Genomic DNA, 19,218 nt, shown 5'->3' with positions numbered 1-19,218 from the left:
TAGCATTGAAGGTGTGGCATCTCAGCGGGTCTCGGGGCCTCAGTTTTAACAGCGATTTATATCACGAGTAACTGCCTTCATAAAAACATCGTTTCGTGGTATTCAAGATAGTATAATGGGATTTGTTTAAAATTTTAAATGCTATTCTAAAATACTAAAAATAATATAAAATTACATGTTATTACAATTTATATTTAAATATAATGTCGAAAGTATTAAAATTTTTCAAGTTTATATAAAAAAATCTCAATATCTTAATGACGGATTTCATCAACGTAATCCTATATTTGATTACTTCTCATAAATAATAATATATTGTATAATAATGGTATGAATCACCGTCATACCGTTTATTTCTCAAACACAGCTGCTGGGCACAGTTTCGCGTTCCAAAGTGGTTGAGACTATTTATGTTTTCGTCAGATTGCATTGCATGATACCGCTTATCAAGCACCAGCGCCTACCAGAGTTGCGACAGGGGTATGTGAAAGACCGCTGCTCCAAATCACTAGAAAAAGGTTAGTTTCTCCCCCTTTGTTTCTTTGTTCCTCATTGTAGTGATAGCGCTACATGATTTTTGCAGGCACAAACTATGCGAGCGCATAATCGTTTACCGCGCGTATTGATTGCTATCATACGCGGCAGCAGCAGCCAACCTCCTTCCTTTCTGCCTTTCTTGACCATCCCTTTAATTCGCGTACGCGTAATGAAAAGTCCAAACGTCAGCAAACCCTTCCCCCCCTTCACTCTCCATATCGGACGGGCGAGCCCTCCTCACCGGTGGCTAAATAATGTTTATAATTCTTTTTTTATTCCCTTCTGTTACCCATTTTGTATAAGAATCTTTATTTCTTCGTACACTCGAACCCCAAATCGGCCCATAAGGCCGAGGAAGGCCGAGGACAACGGCAGTGGCAGCGTGAGAGGCAGGAGGAATGGGGGAGCTGCGCAGAAAATCATCAAAAAAATAACCACATGAAACAACACCATAGCGTGCAAGCGGGAGTGAGCGAGAGCGACATATACTACCTCAACATAGAGACACGAGGTAAACCGCGTGCGTACATCGTGCGCTCTCTCTCTCACCGGGTAGATCCGACAGAGATGGGACTCCGTCGTGCCGTCGAGCGTCGAGCGGCACCGAGTTTGAAATCGACTGTTGAAGACGGAGGTGTCTCGTCGTTCCGCGAAAAAGACAAAGTTAATGTTCTTACCAGTGCGTGTTGTTGTTACAAAAAAAAAAAACAAACTACTGGCGAGCGAGAAGGTACGTCCACGGTGCACCGTTTCACGAACGTTGCGGGGCACCTCCCGGGTTCTTTAAAATTTCTAATGTTTAGTGAATTAGGGAAAGGTGATTTTTTGGTGTCTCGAGTATCGTGAGTGCACGGCGGTGTCAGTGTGTGTCTGTTTGTGCGCGAGCGCTTCATTCACAACCTTTTTTTGTGTGTGAATCGTCAAATTGAATGGATGCACCCGCGTGCGTGTAGTAGAGTGACGTTTTCGTGTGCGCTTTCCACACATTTCGTGAACTGCTGACCACTTTTTTTGTGTTGTGCTGCTGCTGCTGAGCAATTAATGCTGCAATCCCTTTCCCGCGCCCGCATGTGTGTGTGTGCTCCACACAGTGTTAGTTATTCGCGAACAGAGCGTTTTCGAAGGCCAAAGGCGGCTGGTAACACCCCCCTCCCGGGGGGGTTTGGTCGCTGGAACGGAAGAGAATGGTTTTTGGAGAAAAATAGCGAATCAAAGTAAATTGATTAGTGCGAGAGTACTTCTAAACTTGTTGTTTTTTTTCTGATAAATTGCTCCCCCTCCTATCCGTTTGCGTCGCTAGCCGCCCCTTTCACGCGTGCCCATCCCATCGGCTGGATACAGTTTCGAATTGTTTAGTTACATCGCCGCTAAAGAAAGGTAAAAGTGTACAGCAGTGTTGCGAGCGAGCGAGCGAGAAAGAGAGCATCCAGCACGAGAAAAAAAAACACGCAGAAGAATCCAAGAAAGAGAGAAAGAGAGCTCTCTCCCTTTTGAGTGTGTGCGACAGACAGAGAGAGGGAGAGCATTGTCAATGCTAAACAGCAATAAAAGCCAAAGAAACAGTGTGTTGGTTGCGATGGGCAGGTGAGGGATGCGGTGAAGAAGAGAACGAAGGGGATGTCACCAGGCTCATAAGAATGAAAGAGTGTGCTAAGACGGAATGGTGGAGGGAGGAAATGCATGTTCCGTTGTGTGTTTGTGCGCCTATCTGCGTGTGTGTGTGTGTTCGGTAATAAGGTGCACGATTATCTGATTACGTGCCTCTCTGTGAAGCGGAATGAGTGATAGCGCCACTGAAGCGCTCTGTGTTTCCTTCTTGGTGGCCTCAGTTTCGTCTAATATTTATCGAAAAGTGATTGTAATTTTAATACACCCGACTGTTACCGCAATTAACAAGGAATTTCGTGTTACGAACGTGTACTGCGCATCTTCTGTCATCCGGTTCATGGCGTTCCGCAACCAACCAACCAACAGTTATCGCATTAGACTTAAAATATCGCATTTTCCTTCCACTGTCCGCTGTCGGTCTAGCGCGCAGCGGAGGTAGAAGAACCACATGGCAATCTCCCATGTTGGCTGCAAGAAGAGAGGAGAGGAGTGAGTAGTGGGGTGTGTCCGCTGCCTGCCTGTCCACCCTTTCGCCGGGCCCGTCGTCGTAGTGCATTTCCATTTCGTTTCAATAACGACGGTATACCATCGGCGGACAAGACGACTTCTATCTGAGCGAGCGCGTGCATGCGTGCGTACGTGCGAGTGAGCGAGATGGAGCGAACATCTCTTTGTTAGTTTTGCGCGTGCCAACACAAGCCGTGGTGGGGTCGTCCTCCCTTCGCGTTTTGCGGACAACCACCGCCGGATCTGAAATGTTCCAGTACTTTTTTCTACTTTGTTTTGTTTGTTTTTTTTACTGAACAGAAGAACCGCGCATATCAGCCGGATGACATTCCATGGAAAATCAACGTCTTTATGAGTGACGTGTCTATTGACGAGACTTGGTTGAATTGCACCTGGAAAGTTGATAAAATGCAAACCAGGAGCGCCAGCTAGGAGGCGTTGTGTTGGTTTAGCCTAGCTGGATTGTGTCGTTAACGAATTTGAAATATTCATTCGCCGAGAGAGAGAGAGAGAGAGAGAGAGAGAGAGAGAGAGAGAGAGAGAGAGAGAGAGAGAGAGCGAGAGAGAGAGAGAGAGAGAGAGAGAGAGAGAGCAAGAGCGAAAGCGAGAGGTCACCATGCGACTACACGGTGAGAGGGAGCGAGCGAGCGATAGCCCATCGCATGTGCATGCGTGTGTGCGCCGTGTTGCCTCGACAACGCAACCGACGAAAACAACGTAAACATCGACGGCCCTCGAAGTGCCGAAGTGCGGGGGCTGCTGGTGTGTGCGGTGCATAACGGATTCAGTTTAGACCAAAACACAAAACAACTTAAAAAACCCAATGAAAAACATGATTTAAAAACGCACGCCTTCCCTGGTTTCCGGCTGCACAGTAGTGCATCCACGGATACGATTCGTTAGCTGGCATGCACACAGGGGCCTTGAGGAGTGACCATTGTTTCGGAAACGATTTTTAATGCGATGCATTTTTCCGTCTTCCACCTTCAGCTGATTATTTATCAGTTATCGTAAGGTCATAGCGTTTCTAGCCAAATTACTAAAGTGATAAACATTTTTATTCTTGTACTAAATATGCCGCTTGATAGGCGGAGGGAGCAAAAAAGGTTATTTATTTCAAAAGAACCCTCAACGACGTAAACACACATGGGAAGCACATAAAATGTGGTCCACACCCATACACGTGATGCGCCTTTCATGCGCTGCGCTTACACAGCAGCCTGCTAAGGTGTTTCTCGCACACATCTTTGCTGCTGCTGCTGACGCCCCAACACAAACATGTCACGATTCAACGCGGTCCAAGGCGCCTTTCTACGTTATCCGTTTTCCAGTTTATCAATTCACACCGCTTAATGTTTAGTTTTACCGTACCCGGGCCAGCAAATGGTTATGCCATCAAAACGATGCCAAAAACCCGTTCGCCAATCTCCTGGCTGCACCTCATTTACTTTAATATAGTTTAGCGGGTTAACAACGTAATGATCGATGTGAGTGAGTAATACATCCGGTTTGATATCCCGGCGTCTACCGAGGATGTCGGTAGACACACGTGGACACACACACACACACACTGTCACATGCGTGGACGGACGCTCGCTCGACTGGTCGCTACTTCCGGAAGGAAGGCGGCAATTTGTCTCTCCTTCCCAACGTAGCTAACACTACAAACCTCGTTCTGGATGTCCATAAAATGCGTTTCAACAATTAACCTTTTCCTCGTGCGACGGCGCCGTTCCGGGGAGGACGGTGGAGGACGGTGATGCAGCGCATCGTCTCTCTGCATCTCGCCGATGCACTCCAACAGAAAGTGCATTAGTGCCAATTGCAGTGCAGTGCGGGAAGGGCCCGCTCGCTGGCATGGCACAACACAATCTAGCAGGCTTTGGTTTCGGTTTCGCTTTCGTATCTCGTCCATATCTCGCCCCAGGTTGCTGGCTGCTGCTTACCTTTTCCTTCTCACTATGGCCCCTATTGCGATTGTCTTGTCTCGTTTCCAAGACAAACGTCAGTCTGGTGTCGGTATTGCGAGTGTCTTGCTTGACACCGATTTCTGTCTTGGAAACGAGACTCAGCTGTCTTGTACTCAAAGCTACCAGACTGGGAGTCTGCCAAACAAGACTGCGATTTAAGATTACCGTAACAGTTTTTTGTTTAGCAGACTGGCGGTTGATTTGGAAGAATTTAATGGAATTAATCAATAACCTATTACCAGTAATCGATTATGTTCAATTGCACGAAATGGCACATTTTCTGAGAACCATGTAATGGGCTCAAACCTCAGCATTTGCTTTCGTGACGATCGAGTTCCTGAATAAAAATGCATCAGAGATTGAGAATAATTGAACAAATATTGTACGATTGAAAACATTTTTTTGATGAATTAAAACACGTTAACGGTAAGGAAACTCAAACTGCGCACGATTGTTTACAAACAAAGCTGCGATTTTGATGGCTTTTGACAGCCAAATGAACACTTGTTCATTCAAGTGTTCATGCGACTCTCGCAATACCGATTTTAGACAACCAAGACTCGGCGGTTTTTGCCAGACAAGACTGGTCGAGTCTTGTCTTGGAAACGAGACAAGACAATCGCAATAGGGGCCTATACCTGCTGCTGACCCTTTTTTTTATGTTTCGTCGTGTTTTTTTTTCATTCTCTCGGCCCGCTGTTTTTTCCGTTTTGTGTTTGCCTCCGTGTTTCCATCGCGTTTGTGGGGAGAGTGTGCGTGCGTGACGCGGAATCGGAATCGGAATCGCTGGTTCGCCCGAGAGGCTCGCCGTTGCCGGAAGCAAAGGGAACTGTGACTGGTTGTGGTGGAGCGAAGAAAAGCGGGTGTTACAAGCGGATTGTAAAAAGAATAATCGAAGAATGCACCACACACGCACACGCGCGTCGTGATATAAATCGGAAGGAACATCTCGGTGCGGGGAATGGTGGGGAAGAAAAAGTGATTTGAAGTATGCATCACGATGTTGGATTAGCATGCTTCTAATCCTAGTGCCCTTTGACTGCATATTGTACGAGAAATCATTACTTGCGGTGTCTCTGTCCCGTGCTGTGTACGTCGATTTCGGTAATCAACAGATTTCATTAATTGTTTTTGATAATCCCTTCTGCAGTGTGTTTTTTAGGAGTTGACCACGATTGATTGATTGCTGCGCGAGAAAGAGAAGGAGAATGAATACCTGCCAACAGTAGTGCACTCTCTTGCCCCCTCCCCCCAGCTGGTGGTAGTGATCATCGTGGTCGTGGTGAAAGTGGTTAATAGAGCCAGAAACGACGGATGGCGTTAAGCGAGTAAAATCATAATTAAACGTAACGACGACGACGACGACGACGGCCGGTGACAAAGACCTCGCGGGCCCGATAAACCGGCCATCAGTAGCTAGGTGAGAGAGTGAATGAAGGAGAAGGCTTGCGCTCGCGAGAGTGAATAGTGAGATTTCCACGGCAGCATCATCATCATCATCGTCGTCGGCGCGCACCTTTTGCACCGTTTGTGCGCGCGCGCGCGCGCCCGCTCGTGTCCCTGTGTGAGTGTGTATGTTTATCGAGGCATATTGGAGGAGGAAAAGAAACATCAACAGCATCATCAACATCAACCGGCGGCAGCGGCGGCGGTGGCGACCGTGCGCGCTCAGGAGGAACATACGAAAAACAACAGCAACACCGAGCAACACGGGGCAGCGGCAATAACATCAACGGAGGAGCCTCCCACCCCTCCCTCCCCACCATAACGGTAGCAGGAAGATCGTGCACCATACCACCGATTATGGATATCAGGGTGAGTTGTTTAAATGACAGTTTTGACATTTGCCAAGAGCAACGCAACGCACCGCACCCCCTGACCATCTATTGGAGGGGGGGAGGGGGGGCACTTGTGGGGCGTACATGTGTGGTCTATATGCGGTGCGTCAGGTGCAGATGAAAGAAAGAGAGAAAGAGGACGAGAGTGAGAGAGTGGTTGCTTTGTTTTCGCCCTTTTTTACGCTCGCGATGATGACGGGGCGCACGAAGGAATGTGAGACATCCGTGGGGACCGAAGGGGGGGTCTTTTTTGAGGTTGGAATGTTTTGAGAAATTGCCTCTGCTGCTCTGCCGAGCATATGCTGATGAAATTTCACATAAATGGTAAAATTATCAAACGTTTGATAATTGTTTCCTCGTAACAACACCCAATCCCATCCCTTACCCCCGGGTTGTTGCATATCTAGCGCTCTACGATGCACGTGACTTGAACGTTCAGCGGTGATTATAATGAGCTTTTTTTTATAACCTACACTGTGCGCTAATCAGTTGTGATAAGTTCGATGTGGCTCTTATCAGTTGGACAAGAGCGCGTATACACACACGTACACGTACACGGTGGTTCTTATCAAATCTTGTCCATTCTCTCGAGGCAAGTGTACGGTGTAAATACGTCAAAACGGTCTAATTGAGAGAAGCAGCATGCAAACGAAGGGAAAAAAAAGTGGAATTCTCCTCATCCGTCTTCGGTGTCCGGTTTTGCTGTTTCCCCGTTGTGCGAAGCTTTGCAGGCCGTTCGATTTACGACTTACAGCAGGGGTGAGGGGGCGCCCCACGGAATCCGTCTTGTCGTGTCTCTTTCTCTCTCCGTCAGGGACAGCGGGCGCTTTTGAAGGTTAATACTTTATATTGGCTGTGCGCTGTGCTTACCCTGCAGCAGCAGCAGCAGCAGCAGCACCAGCAACAGCTTCGAGAGCGACAAACCAGATTCTCAGCCCCCCCCGAAATGCCCATTTCCTCATTCCTTCCTGTCCTTCGGTTTTTTTTTTGTCGTGGAGGAAGAGGATCGTTGAAACGGATTTCTCGTTTGGGCGAAGGCTGAGAGCAGCAGAACAAGGAGATGGACCCCACTTCCACTCCATAAAGCAGCGTTCCTACATTCTCAATGCTCTGCTGGTGGATTTGGCAGCGCGATGATTAATATTCATGTCTTAAGCAAATCGCAAATAATTGATTGTGTGACCCAAAGCGCTTCGCGCTGGGCAATTAAAAAGGCTGGTGGGTTTATTGTTATTTGATAACCATCTCCTTTGGTTGGCAAAGAGGGTGTAAATTATTATTTAAATCTTTATCATAATATACATATATTGTGATTTAGATGATGAAGAGTGTATATGCGAACCTCTAGTAAGGCAACGTTTTGAGAAACCTATTATAATCAAGGTAATCATCATCTTTCCAAACTGTCCTAAAAAAATACGAAAAACCACACAGTAACGACCTTTTTTTTTACTGAATACTGAATGCCTAGGTATAAGCGCAATACATGTATTATGTGGTGTGTGGACCCTGATTCGAAAAAAAAAAATTAACGTACGAAGCTCAGGAAACAAGTTTCTCTCCCTCGTGGTGGACAAGGCAGAAGGAGCTGGCTGTTCGTTCCGTTCCGTTCCGTTCCGTGCCGCACGTTCGGTTGAAAATACATATTTCGTTGGCCTTGCGCATGCCGATATATTTTATGAGTTTGAAGGAAATATGTTTTTCCCCTACTTTCGTTGTGGCGGCGGTGTTTCGTCTAATCATTCTCGTTCCGCGTGCACCTCATCCTTCTGGTATCGGTGTGTCGATATGTGTCGAAATCGAAATGTGAATGTGAACAGAGTAGCAGAGGGGTAGAGGAGGGGTACGCACAGAGTGTGTCCGTTGTTTGTTGTAGCCGCCCAACGTTTGAGCCTCTTACGATCCGCAACCGCAACAAAAAAAAAAAAGGTCTGTGCCTGAAGCTCTGTTGTTATAGGTTTGTTCTCGCGCCTTGTGCCGCCGGTGCCGTCCTCAGAGGAGATCATTTGGGGTATAATTATGCAGTCGTAAAAGATTAAATGTGCCCTTTTCTCTAAAATTTAATAAGCAACACCAACGACGCGTTGCAAGAAATTCGTTAAACTTTTAACGTGAGATAATCATTTGCTTAATTAGTAAAGTATTAGCGTTCGGTTTTGCCATTAGTTGGGGTGAAGAACGGGAACAAAAAAGGAATTAAATTGACAAAAAAATGTAGTTCCATTTTTTTCGTGGTTCCGATAGGTTCGTTTGTTGTTTTTTTTCGATCGCTTGTCGCTCTTATCTCTCCTGGGAATGTCCCGTATGGAAGAGAGTAGTCCAGCGGGGACTAAGGCTAAGGGTTTCCTGCTGGGACCTTTTTAACTTTTTTCACATCCTTTGCTACATACGCTAAGCCTCGTAACCGCACATCTTGGGTGGGAATACTGGACGTTTATATTCTCTTGTTTTTCTACGACGCAGGGTTTATGATGTGAAGGTCAATAATTTGTTGGATTTTTTGTTACCGCTTCAAATGCGAACCAGATGTCCGGAATGCGATTGAACATAAAAGATACCAAAAACACGATTTTGTAACGCATACCAATTTCAACAGTATCCAGTTCATTCAGGGGAATACCTAATGATGGTCATATTGGTGGTCGTGGTGTGAAAACTGCATTTAAACACCTAATAAATGGAACGACGGTGTACGGTGTTTTCGCTGCCGCTTCCGAACTGCAATGCCATTTCGCGAGTGTTTGAGGGACAGTCTATTTTGAGGATTCGACAAATTTAACGCCACACTCCATTTCCCACGAGCATTGATCACTACCATCGCGTCCGCTATTACATTAAGGAATGCTGTGTGGTGCGGGCCCGATGCTGTTGCGCAATTCATCGCGACCAGCATATCTGTTGAGCAGATGATAGTTGATTGTTTCTCTAAATTTGTTGTTCATAACAAAAGAAAAAAAAATGTCAAAAACACAATTTTAGATGATCAACATGTTGCACTAATACGAACTGATAATTGTTTGGTAACTGTAGTCAGCAGCCACTCAGTGGGAGGAACCTTTTCCCCCGCATGATTCCACCATGCGCGCGACTGACGCAATAACGATGCTACGAGCGCAACTGTCAACGCCAGATTCAGAGTATTCGAAGTGCTCTCTAGTGTTGTGTGGCTGATGCGCCCCATCATGACGCGTTTGAAGTCCGAGTCCGAGTACTGCATTGAAAACCACTCGGAATGTTGTGGTCAAAGGCCAACCGAACTATTTGCACAGTGGAAAAAAAACTATTAAAAACCCAATCATTAGCATCCATAATCCACAATGCTTGACTACTGCACGACAGACCATTCTGTTTAGAATGTGGCGTCTAGCTAGTTATTCATCGCCGAATCGTTAGGCTTTGTTTCCGATTTTTTCGAGTAACGCAATGTGCCATTCCGACCATTTATCGCATACATTGTTGGCATCATCTGGTGCATTATCATGTCCATATTTAATTACAGATTCCTCACAGAGGCTGCCAAATGCATTTGCTTGTATTTGGGTTTCCGTCGAATGAACCATCAATTGCACAAACACAAAACCCAGTGCAGTTGAAGGGAATTCCGGAATATTTCGCTTACAATGCATCCACGTGGTGCCACACAATCGGGAGATTATTTTTGCGTCCAAATTCCAAACAGTAGTGGCCTCAACGGACGAGGAATTACGGAGGCGAGTCAGTTAATGCTTACTTACTATAACAAGAGCAGGTTGCAGTTTGTGAAACTGTAAAATGATCCTTGCCTCTCAGTTTGTTAAAATAATGTTTTAGCATGTTGCTGAAACTCCAGCAGCGGAGCGATCAAATTTATCATTCATAAGACATTGCGCGTGCTATCGAACATAACGAGGGGTGAATGACATGGACACCACGGGTGGTGGTATGTGGCAGATAAAAGCGTGGACCGCTTGGAATTCAAGTCTGGTACAAAAAATCGATATTCATCTGTTTCCTTCATTCACTCTACACTCCGTATCAAACGGTGGAAGAGGGCTGGTTGGAAATGGTTTCTTTTTTCTTTTTTTTAACGAGCTCTAGCGATGCACCTGAGAATCCCCTCGACTATCCCATGTGCTGTGTTATAAGCTATGTACAGCTATGTAGCAGGCTTGTATTGTATATATTTAATTGGCTGAAAATACTGAATTCGATTATTATTTTTTTCGTTTTCAAGTTATTGGCTTCGAGATTTTGATATCAAAAAGCTTTTTTTATTGTATAGTGTAGTTGAAGCACATTGTATACAATAAGAATTTTTCGTGTAAACAATGTAATTTTGTAGTTTCTATGTTGAAATGATACACCATTTGTTGTTTGACACATTTAACAGTGAGGTAATCTTTTTGCTGATCAAGCCTTCCTAATGTTCTATTTTAAATCGATCGTTCTGTTAATGCTGCATACCACAATAACTCACTTCCTCATTAGCTAATCATTTCACATTTCGATCCTGTTACTGTGCGATAATCAAGACGAGAGATAAGAGGAATGGGGATGGGGATGGGGCTCCCCTTGGCGATAAAGATGACTCGCGATCGACCCCCGAGCCCCCGAGCAAAAGTCGTACACAGAGTTTCGGTGTTTGCATATACGTGTGTTCCTCTGGCCAACCAACCAACAATAATGGTGTTAAAGGGGCGCCAGTGCTGTATAGCAGTGGTAGTGTGCTGCTCTGGTGATATGGTGGTGATGGTAATTGTCGAGTCTTTCACAATCTGGCGAGGTCAAATGAGGAGTAAATTCATAAATTGATGCTGGTAGAGCGGCAATTTGATGATGATGATGATGATGATGCATGCATGCGTGCATGCATACATGATGCTGGTCGCTGTGTGCTAGTGTGTGTTGGCAGTCGTGGGACTGCTTCTCTCTCTTACATTGAATCATTGGGAAATGGATAGATAGAGTGAGAGAAGAAGCAAAAGGGAGGACGGAAGAAAAGAATGAATTGAAATGAAGAAAACAGATGAGAAGGAGGGGAGCGGTTTTCAGATCATAAAATAGATTCATAAGGCGGGAATATTTTAGAGAGAGAGAGAGAGAGAGAAGTAAGTAGGAGGAGAAGAAGGTTGCACCATCGAAATTGGTGCCTATGCCCAAGTAGTTTCCTTTCCGTTCTACCCCCTTAGCAAGGCCACCGCAGCCCTTGTATGTCTCAACGAGCAAAGGAGAGGGTTTTTGGAATCAAAAAACCACCATTGGCGCTAATATGGAGCAACTGATTGCGTGTTCTAATTGACACAACACTGGAAATGGTGGTTTATTATGCTCAAGGTTTCCCAGCCTCCCAGTATTCGCTGCAGCTGATAATGTGGGTCACCAAGGTTATCTAAAAATTGGCATTAACATCCTCCTCTGTCGAACCGCAACTAGTTCACAGTTGCAGTGCAGAAGGGATGCTGAATGCTGTTTAATGGTGTTTTCCACCATTTCTCAAACACACACACACACACAACATAGACCTGATAACGCGGGAATTTTCATAATCTCCTCCAATGACTAATGAACCAAATTGAGGATTCTTGTTAGACACATGAAAGGGCTTATGATTGTGCAAAAGCCTCGAAGCACGGGGGGAAATCCCACTCTAATGGAAGGTTCTTTAATGCGTTCCCAGCACGATGTATAAGCAATAGAAGTAAAGTCTGTTGCCGTCATTTTGGACGGTTGTGAGAAGCGAATTGCATATGCGCCGAACGACGGACCGACCGCTGCGATTGGAAGGAAAGAATGAAAATATTTTTTGATTCTGTACCGTTTTTTTTTATTAATGCCTCTATGCGTGCTCTGGCTCTGTGTGTGTTGGCGTTGTATGTGGCGCCGTTTGGTATTAGAACACGAGTTTTCAAACCCCAAACGAAAGCAAACGATGCTCGAGACGATGCTTTCGATAACTTCTGTTTTTCCGTGCTCGTAAATAGTTTTTCCTTTCTTTGTACATCCTTTGAAGTCACCATCAGCTCTCCATTACGCTCGCCCCTGCTCGGATATCGCTTCTCTATCCTGCTCTAGCTCTCTGGTGTGCGTGTTCTGCGCAGGGCGCGCCCGGTACAGGCTCCTGCCTTTGATGGCCACGGCACGTCGTACCATCGGACCTGGCCTCTCGGTAGGTAGATGCAGTAGAATTGATACATTTTCCTTCAACAATCTTTACCAGAACCGTTGGAACGGGTTTGATGATACCGAAGTGCGGTTCAATTTGGTTCCGGATTGCTTTGCGGAATTGGTATGCAGCGGAAGAGAAAAAATGAAAAATAGAGAGAGAGAGAGAGAGAGAAAGAGAGAGAGAGAGAGAGAGAGAGAGAGAGAGAGAGAGAGAGACTTCTGAAAATCGCTTGCAAGAAGGGGGAGAAACTGGTAGAGCAAGAAAGGGTGTTTCTTCTGTCCACGAGTGACAGCTTCCTGCTTCCGGCGCAAAAGCGGAATCGCATCATCGAATCGAAGCAATGGGGAGAAAGAAATTCTCCCAGGGAAATCTGGGGAAAATAAATCAATAATGCAAGCACATTAAAGACGTCAGCGTAATACTGGCTGAGGGAAGGGAAGTACGCCAGCACCATAGAACGGTCCCTGCCGTCGCCAATAACTGTTTATTTAGCACGTTGCAATCAATTTCATGAACCAAGAATCAGCTCCTACCAGCAGATGAATTGTAAAGTGCCATTTGCCGAAACACATGATTTGTGATAGCAATTATGCGGCTAAATGGTTTTAAGTTCAGTTGAAGTGTATATTAAACATCCATTTAATATAGCTAATGCTGCATACAAAACAGGTTTCCCGGCATATGTTAATGCTTATTGGGCTCTATTGGATTTAGTTAAATAAACTGATAAGATTATTTCGTTGGTGTAGCTTTATATAACTTTACTGATAAATGTATAGTTGAAATGAATTATTTGCGTAAATTGTTGCACAATATATTGCATAAAATGATTTTTAAAGTGTCGTAATGTGTTGAATATTGTAAGAAATACTTAAATACTTTTATAAATAAATTATTGCGCGTATGCACCTCAGTAGAAACTTATACATTTTCAACAAGAAATTTTCCCAAAAAATAAACTCATCCGACTGGAACACATTCAGCAGCTCAGCCCTGCAGCCAGTGAGCTCCAAAAACGTAAATCGAAACTTCAATCCCCGACAGTAAACCGTGTAAAAGGTCGTAGAGAGCTGGTAAGGATAACTGCTTTAACGAGGAAAGCAAAAGGAAGGCAAAAGGACTAAAATAGACGGGAAAGATAATGGCATATTGCGCTCCGGTGGATAGTGGAGCAGTGGATGTGGTGCTTGATAGAGGGGTGTGTGGAACGGCGACGGCGGCGCAGAACTTCTCCGTTTTTTGTTCCACATTTTCCCTTTTGGCCTTTTCATCGTGTGGTGATGGTGGTGGCCCCCTTTTTCACTGTTTGCTCGACATCCATACTTTTGACTTTATTTATTTGTCCAAACGGAACGCGCTCTACCCTCCAATATTACTCTCTTTTTCATATTCACATCTCTCTCTTTTTCTCTCACTCTCGCTCTCTTACTCTCTCGTTTTTGGGGTTTCTTATGCTGGATAAGCTTCGTTGCATGATTCTTTTTTTATATTTTTGTACTATTTCTTCTATTCTTTTTTTTGCTTTTTTGCTTTTTTTGCTCTCTCTCTCTCTCTCTTTCTATCTCGAGGCTGGCTCGCTTCCTTGTTGTTTGCTTGTGCGGGCGTGTGATGATAAACGGTTAAAGTTGGGGTTTTGCCGGTGCACGAGGCGCTCTGGTGGTAGGTGCCTGACGGTGGCCCGTTTTTTTTTGGCAAAAGATGGCTTCAAACATAAAAGGAGACCATCGAGCAGCGCCAGCCACCCAACATCACCACCCACGCCACACAAAATCTACACGCTCCTCCGATACCGCATTCCGGCTGATGGCTCCATTCTTTTCTAGCGGATTTGTTTCTAGAGCTTCGTTTTTGCTTCGTTTTCGTCGTTGCGACATAACGACAACGTTTCCAGCTCCAGCAGCAACTCCAGCCGCAAAAATGTTGGCACAAAACGTCAAACCGAGTCGGCCTGGGGCCCGGTGAATGGTGAAACTTTTGGAAAATTGCTTTAATATTTTAATGCAATCGATTTGATATCGGAACGGGAGGAGGTTTAGAAAGGGTTATGTATTTATGCGGTTACCGGTCGCCCACCCTCCCTACATAGATAGAGTGCGAGTGATTGTAAGGGGATGAATTGGCTTACAAGTTTGACGTTTGGAGTTTGGAGAGTCACTGAATTGCAAGGAAGGATAAGCCTCTGCAACGGATCGATGCATTGCTAGGTTTACATTAGTACTAGCTTTGTGGGATTGCTTCGTACTTCAAGCAACTACTTAGTCAAAGTTATTTCGTCCAGGAATCCATTCCATCGTCCATGACCACCATTTGGTCTACCGGTTTCTAGATAAAGCTGTTTCATATCTTGTCGAAAATGCAAAGAATTAAATGCAAAGTATTAAAAATATTCTCGTCGTTCCGGAACGTTGCATGAGCATTGAGCATTTAAATTGGTTCGCTTTTTCGCTCGTTTTTTGTTTCTAACAAAATTCTCATCAACAACACCGAAGCACAAACAATCACAAGCTTCCCGGGCAAGGAGGCAGTATTGTTTCGGGCGAATTACTTCCATTCATTGAGGTTGCGATCTGAGCAACAGTTTTAACAATATATTCGGGCGCGTAACGGGGATAACATAACATTTTCCGTTGAACGTTCCTCACCTTCAGGGCGCGAAAGGGGCGCCAAAGTAAGACCTACTCTCCTCCTCCTCCCCAATCCCGGCCTTTTCGGTGGCTCACAAACAAGCAACCGTGCACCGTGCACGACGACGACGACCGACGCACCACCACCATTGCCTCGATTGCCTGCCTCGCGTAAGGCTCTTCTCTGCTTTTGACGTAAAATGATATCGATTTTTCCAATCTTTCGTTCGCTCTATCGCTATCTCCCTCTCTCTTTCTCTCTCTCTCTCTCTGGGGGCCCTTTTGCTGGCCACCAGCCTTCTTGCTAGGCGAAGGAAAATTCATCGTTCAACGGCGGGGTGCCACCGGTCTTTGCTGGGGGAGTTTTGTAGGGGAGCCGGTAGCCAGCAGCAGCCAGCCAGCCCCCCTTATATAGCCAGGCCTCGTTGGCCGAGAACCTAGAAAACCGTTTCGTTTCGCCGATGCGAACGATGAGGACGACGACGATGACGACGACGTGTTTCTGGCGCTTCCTTGTTAGACGCCATCCTTGTGCACCGCCCGGCTATACGCCTCACCGCCAGAGTTTCGTGGTGAACCGGGCAAGGTTCGCTCCTTTCGTGCGGATTTCTTCCACAGTCTGGTTAAAGTTCTCTCTCTCTCTCTCTCTTTCTCTCTCTCTCTCTCGGCCGTTGGGTTCTGATTCTGCACAGCACTTTTGCAACACAATTTTCCATTCGATTTTCATCCATGGAAAACAGTTGAATAGCACAGTGTTGAGGGAGAAAAAAAAGCGCAGGAAAAGGATTCGAATTCACCAGCCCCGGCCTGTCCTGTTTTTGTCCACCGAAAGAGACAGACTGAGGGTGTGTGTGTGAGAGAGAGAGCAAGGCAGAGAGAGCGGTGGTGGTGCTTGGTCGCCGGGTTGCCGCCGTGTTGCGGAAAATTTTGCCTCGGCAAACGGCAGAAGAAGCAGCTGCTCGGAATGGTTGACATGGAATGATGAAAATCGGGGAAAACTTTGCCAACTGCTCTCGGATATCGTTTTGCTGTCGCTCGTTCGTTTGCTGGCTTGGCTGTTTCATTTGCTGTGGGAGGAAGGAAGGTGATTTGTGCGTGTGCGTGTGTGTGTGTCTAATGTTGAGAGCAAACTTGTCTGGTAGTAGAAGCGCTCCCCTATGTACATAGACACCACACAGGAAGGAATGCTTTCGGTCGGTGTTGGGCAAGTTGTAAAAGTATTTAAGGCACTTGAAGTCATGAAATAATCAAAAGGGAACTAATGCAAGCGTGCGTATTCTTTTTCTCTCTCGGAGGAGAGCGGCTCAAGGATTTAGGGGATAATTTAGCAAACTTTAATGTAAACATTCCCCCCCCCGGGGGTACGTGTAATTGCGATGAAAAGTGTTTAACTCTCGCAATAGTATTGCAGCATTGCTGTTGTCGTGAATTGCACTTTGCCTTTGTGGAAGGATAAATGTGATGATAAATACATACATTATAACCATATCATGTGTGTTGAAATGTAGTGGTTCGTTCGTCGGAGTGTTTTCGTGTGGGCCCATAAGAGAGAGAGCACAAAGCCGCCTTTTATCCGTTGCTCCTAGACCGATAATGCTTCCGGTAGACAACGACGGCGACGAAAACATCGGTGGCGTGAGAGGAAAATGATATATGGTGTGTGTGTGTGTGTGTGTGTAAGGAGGACGCCACCGAAAGGCAGCCGGAAATTTTCCATTACCTTGCCTCATGTGGGTGGGGGAGAACGGGTGCTTTTGGGGTTGAATATGAATTCCGATTACGTGCTGGCTGCGTGAAAAGAAGCGGGAGCGCGCTCTGTTGCTTCCTTTCTCTCTCACTTCCAGAAAATGCTCGTTTTCCACGGACCTACCTTGGTTTGCTCTGGCAGTTCTAGTTGCTTTCCTAAAAGCTCTCGGCGACAGCTTTGGATGCTAAAAGCTGACAGCAGAAGGAGTGCTACTGCTCCTCGCACTTCACACAGTTCAGAAACAGTTTTTTCAAACCCAATGAATGGTGGAAAGTGGTGGAAAAGGAAAAGCGCTAGCTAAGCACGGGTTTCGCGTTCGTTGTCCTGCTCGCTTCGCCCCCTCTTGATGAAATGGACAACGGACAGTAAAAATAAAACCCCGAAAACAGGAATTGAAAGAGTAAAGAAAAACGGGGGTGGAATGAATGAAAACACCTTTCAGACGGTGGCCACTTATTCGCTAAACTCGCATCTCCCCTTTTTCGACCTTCCTGCGGTGGTGGGTCCCTCTTTGGCCCACGGGTGTATGTTTTTGGGACCGAAAGCAAAGAGGGGACGCATTTCTGCTCGGCGGAATTAAAGGGAAAAGCCAGCATTATAAAGCTTGAGACAAAAACGTGTCGGGGCACGGATATTCAAAAACAATTTGCACTACACAACAACGCGGCCGTACATACACCCTCACTCACGCGCGCCCTTTGGTTTTGTTCGCGGTGGTTGTTTTGCTTGATTTTTTCGAACATTTTATGGGAAGCATTTTTCGTCGCCCGTTTCGAGGCGTTCATGTGCGATTTAATGATTGTTGAAGTAGTACGAGAGAGGGGGTGTGTTCGCGAAGGAATCGGAGGTTTATTAAGTTAATGTTTGCGAAGGTGAATGCGCGGAGGAGAGGAAAACGCGTTGAGTGGTAGTTTATGTTTAAAGCCCCTTCGTCAGCTGATAAAAAAAAATCCAAATTAGTTGGCAGCGCGCCAGGCAAGGGAAATTGTTGTTAACACCCATTAGGTGTGTTTGAGACTATTAATCCATGCCAGTAATTAATCAGTTGGAATGCGCGGAAATGTTAGCAAGATTAAGGCGTTTTGCGCTGTGCGGAAGATTTATTGTGCATTTCTATTGTTTTCAAATCATTGATTAACTTCATTTTACTAAGGCAGAGATAAATGTTAGATTTTTGATAGATTTTTGCATGTAACGTTTATGAATTCATCTGAATCATTTTTCTATTTAATGACCATTTATGTACATGCTGTCAATAATATCATCAATCGAAGCAAATCTGGCATAAATTTGACAGTTTGCAAAATCATCCGTCGTTTATGAACTTGATTTACGATATTCAAAATGTCCTCGAAGCTTCGTAAAAACGTTAAAATAATATTTTTAGCGCTACTACAAACCAAAGACTATTAAGGAACTGAAGGCAAATTTCAGAGCGGAGATTGCTGGTATTACTCCCGAAATGTTGTCAACTACCATGCGCAATGCTCAAAAAGTGCCCCTTTTGGAATCGAGGCGGTCATTTGATCAATATTATATTTTGAGTGAATTTTCAGTACATGACATTGCATAACCTAAATAAACCTGGTTCATTTTATAAAATTGGGTTAAAAGTGGTGGTTTTATTCAACATTTAAATAGACCCAGTCTAGATGGCACCACCTCTTGTTTTCTTTTGGCTCATATGAACGTACGTGAATATCACTGATATCACCTGTAGTGTTTAATTAAATTTAAATAAAATATTAAACGTGAGAACTAAAGCGCAAACCGCGATAATCGGCAATCATTAATGCGTTCGAGAGAGAGGTGGCTTCCTGGTTTGTTTTGCTGCTCTCGAACACACAACCTCATCGATCATCAGCTAATTTTGACCGAACTGCGATGATGGTGTGACCAGATACGATAAGTCCCCGTTGGGATAGCCAAGCACCGAGTTGCTACCGACGCGACGCACGATTGGCAATGGAGGAACGCGGGGGGGTCCGCTACCTTAACGCCGTCGGCTGCATACCACACAAAGACACACTGGGGCTGAATCGTGCTCGTACGTACCCGCACCGGAAACCTGTCGACCTTTTCCAGTGCGCATCCGTTGGTTCACCGTTTGCATCACCCCCCCCCCCCTCTCCCTCTTCCAGGGATATAATGGTCGATGCGCGCATCCATGCTTCATACGCCAGAGCGCGATAAAGAGAGATAGAGTGAATGCACACATTCCGCATGTGCACGTGTGTGTTCG

The 19,218-nt window shown here is 45.5% G+C and overlaps 1 protein-coding gene across 5 annotated transcripts in view; it reads left to right on the top strand.

The window, feature by feature from the left end:
* The first annotated feature begins 1,150 nt into the window (after positions 1-1,150).
* LOC125956945 (uncharacterized) overlaps positions 1,151-19,218 on the top strand; it is a 72,850-nt gene continuing 54,782 nt past the window's right edge. Inside the window, exons 1-2 of one of the 5 annotated variants that reach the window (XM_049689247.1) lie at positions 1,151-1,267; positions 5,773-6,437. In XM_049689247.1, coding sequence (XP_049545204.1) covers positions 6,426-6,437 — 12 coding nt within the window. In that variant the 5' untranslated portion in view covers positions 1,151-1,267; positions 5,773-6,425. Of the gene's footprint in view, positions 1,268-1,363; positions 1,915-2,365; positions 2,390-2,410; positions 2,479-3,292; positions 4,580-5,772; positions 6,438-19,218 lie in introns of those variants that run through there. The other 4 variants (XM_049689249.1, XM_049689251.1, XM_049689250.1 and 1 more) reach the window with 4 other exon arrangements.

The sequence above is a fragment of the Anopheles darlingi genome, chromosome 3 (assembly GCF_943734745.1).
Source record: "Anopheles darlingi chromosome 3, idAnoDarlMG_H_01, whole genome shotgun sequence".
Classification (NCBI taxonomy): Eukaryota; Metazoa; Arthropoda; class Insecta; order Diptera; family Culicidae; genus Anopheles; species Anopheles darlingi.
This window is presented reverse-complemented; position numbering and strand designations above follow the sequence as displayed.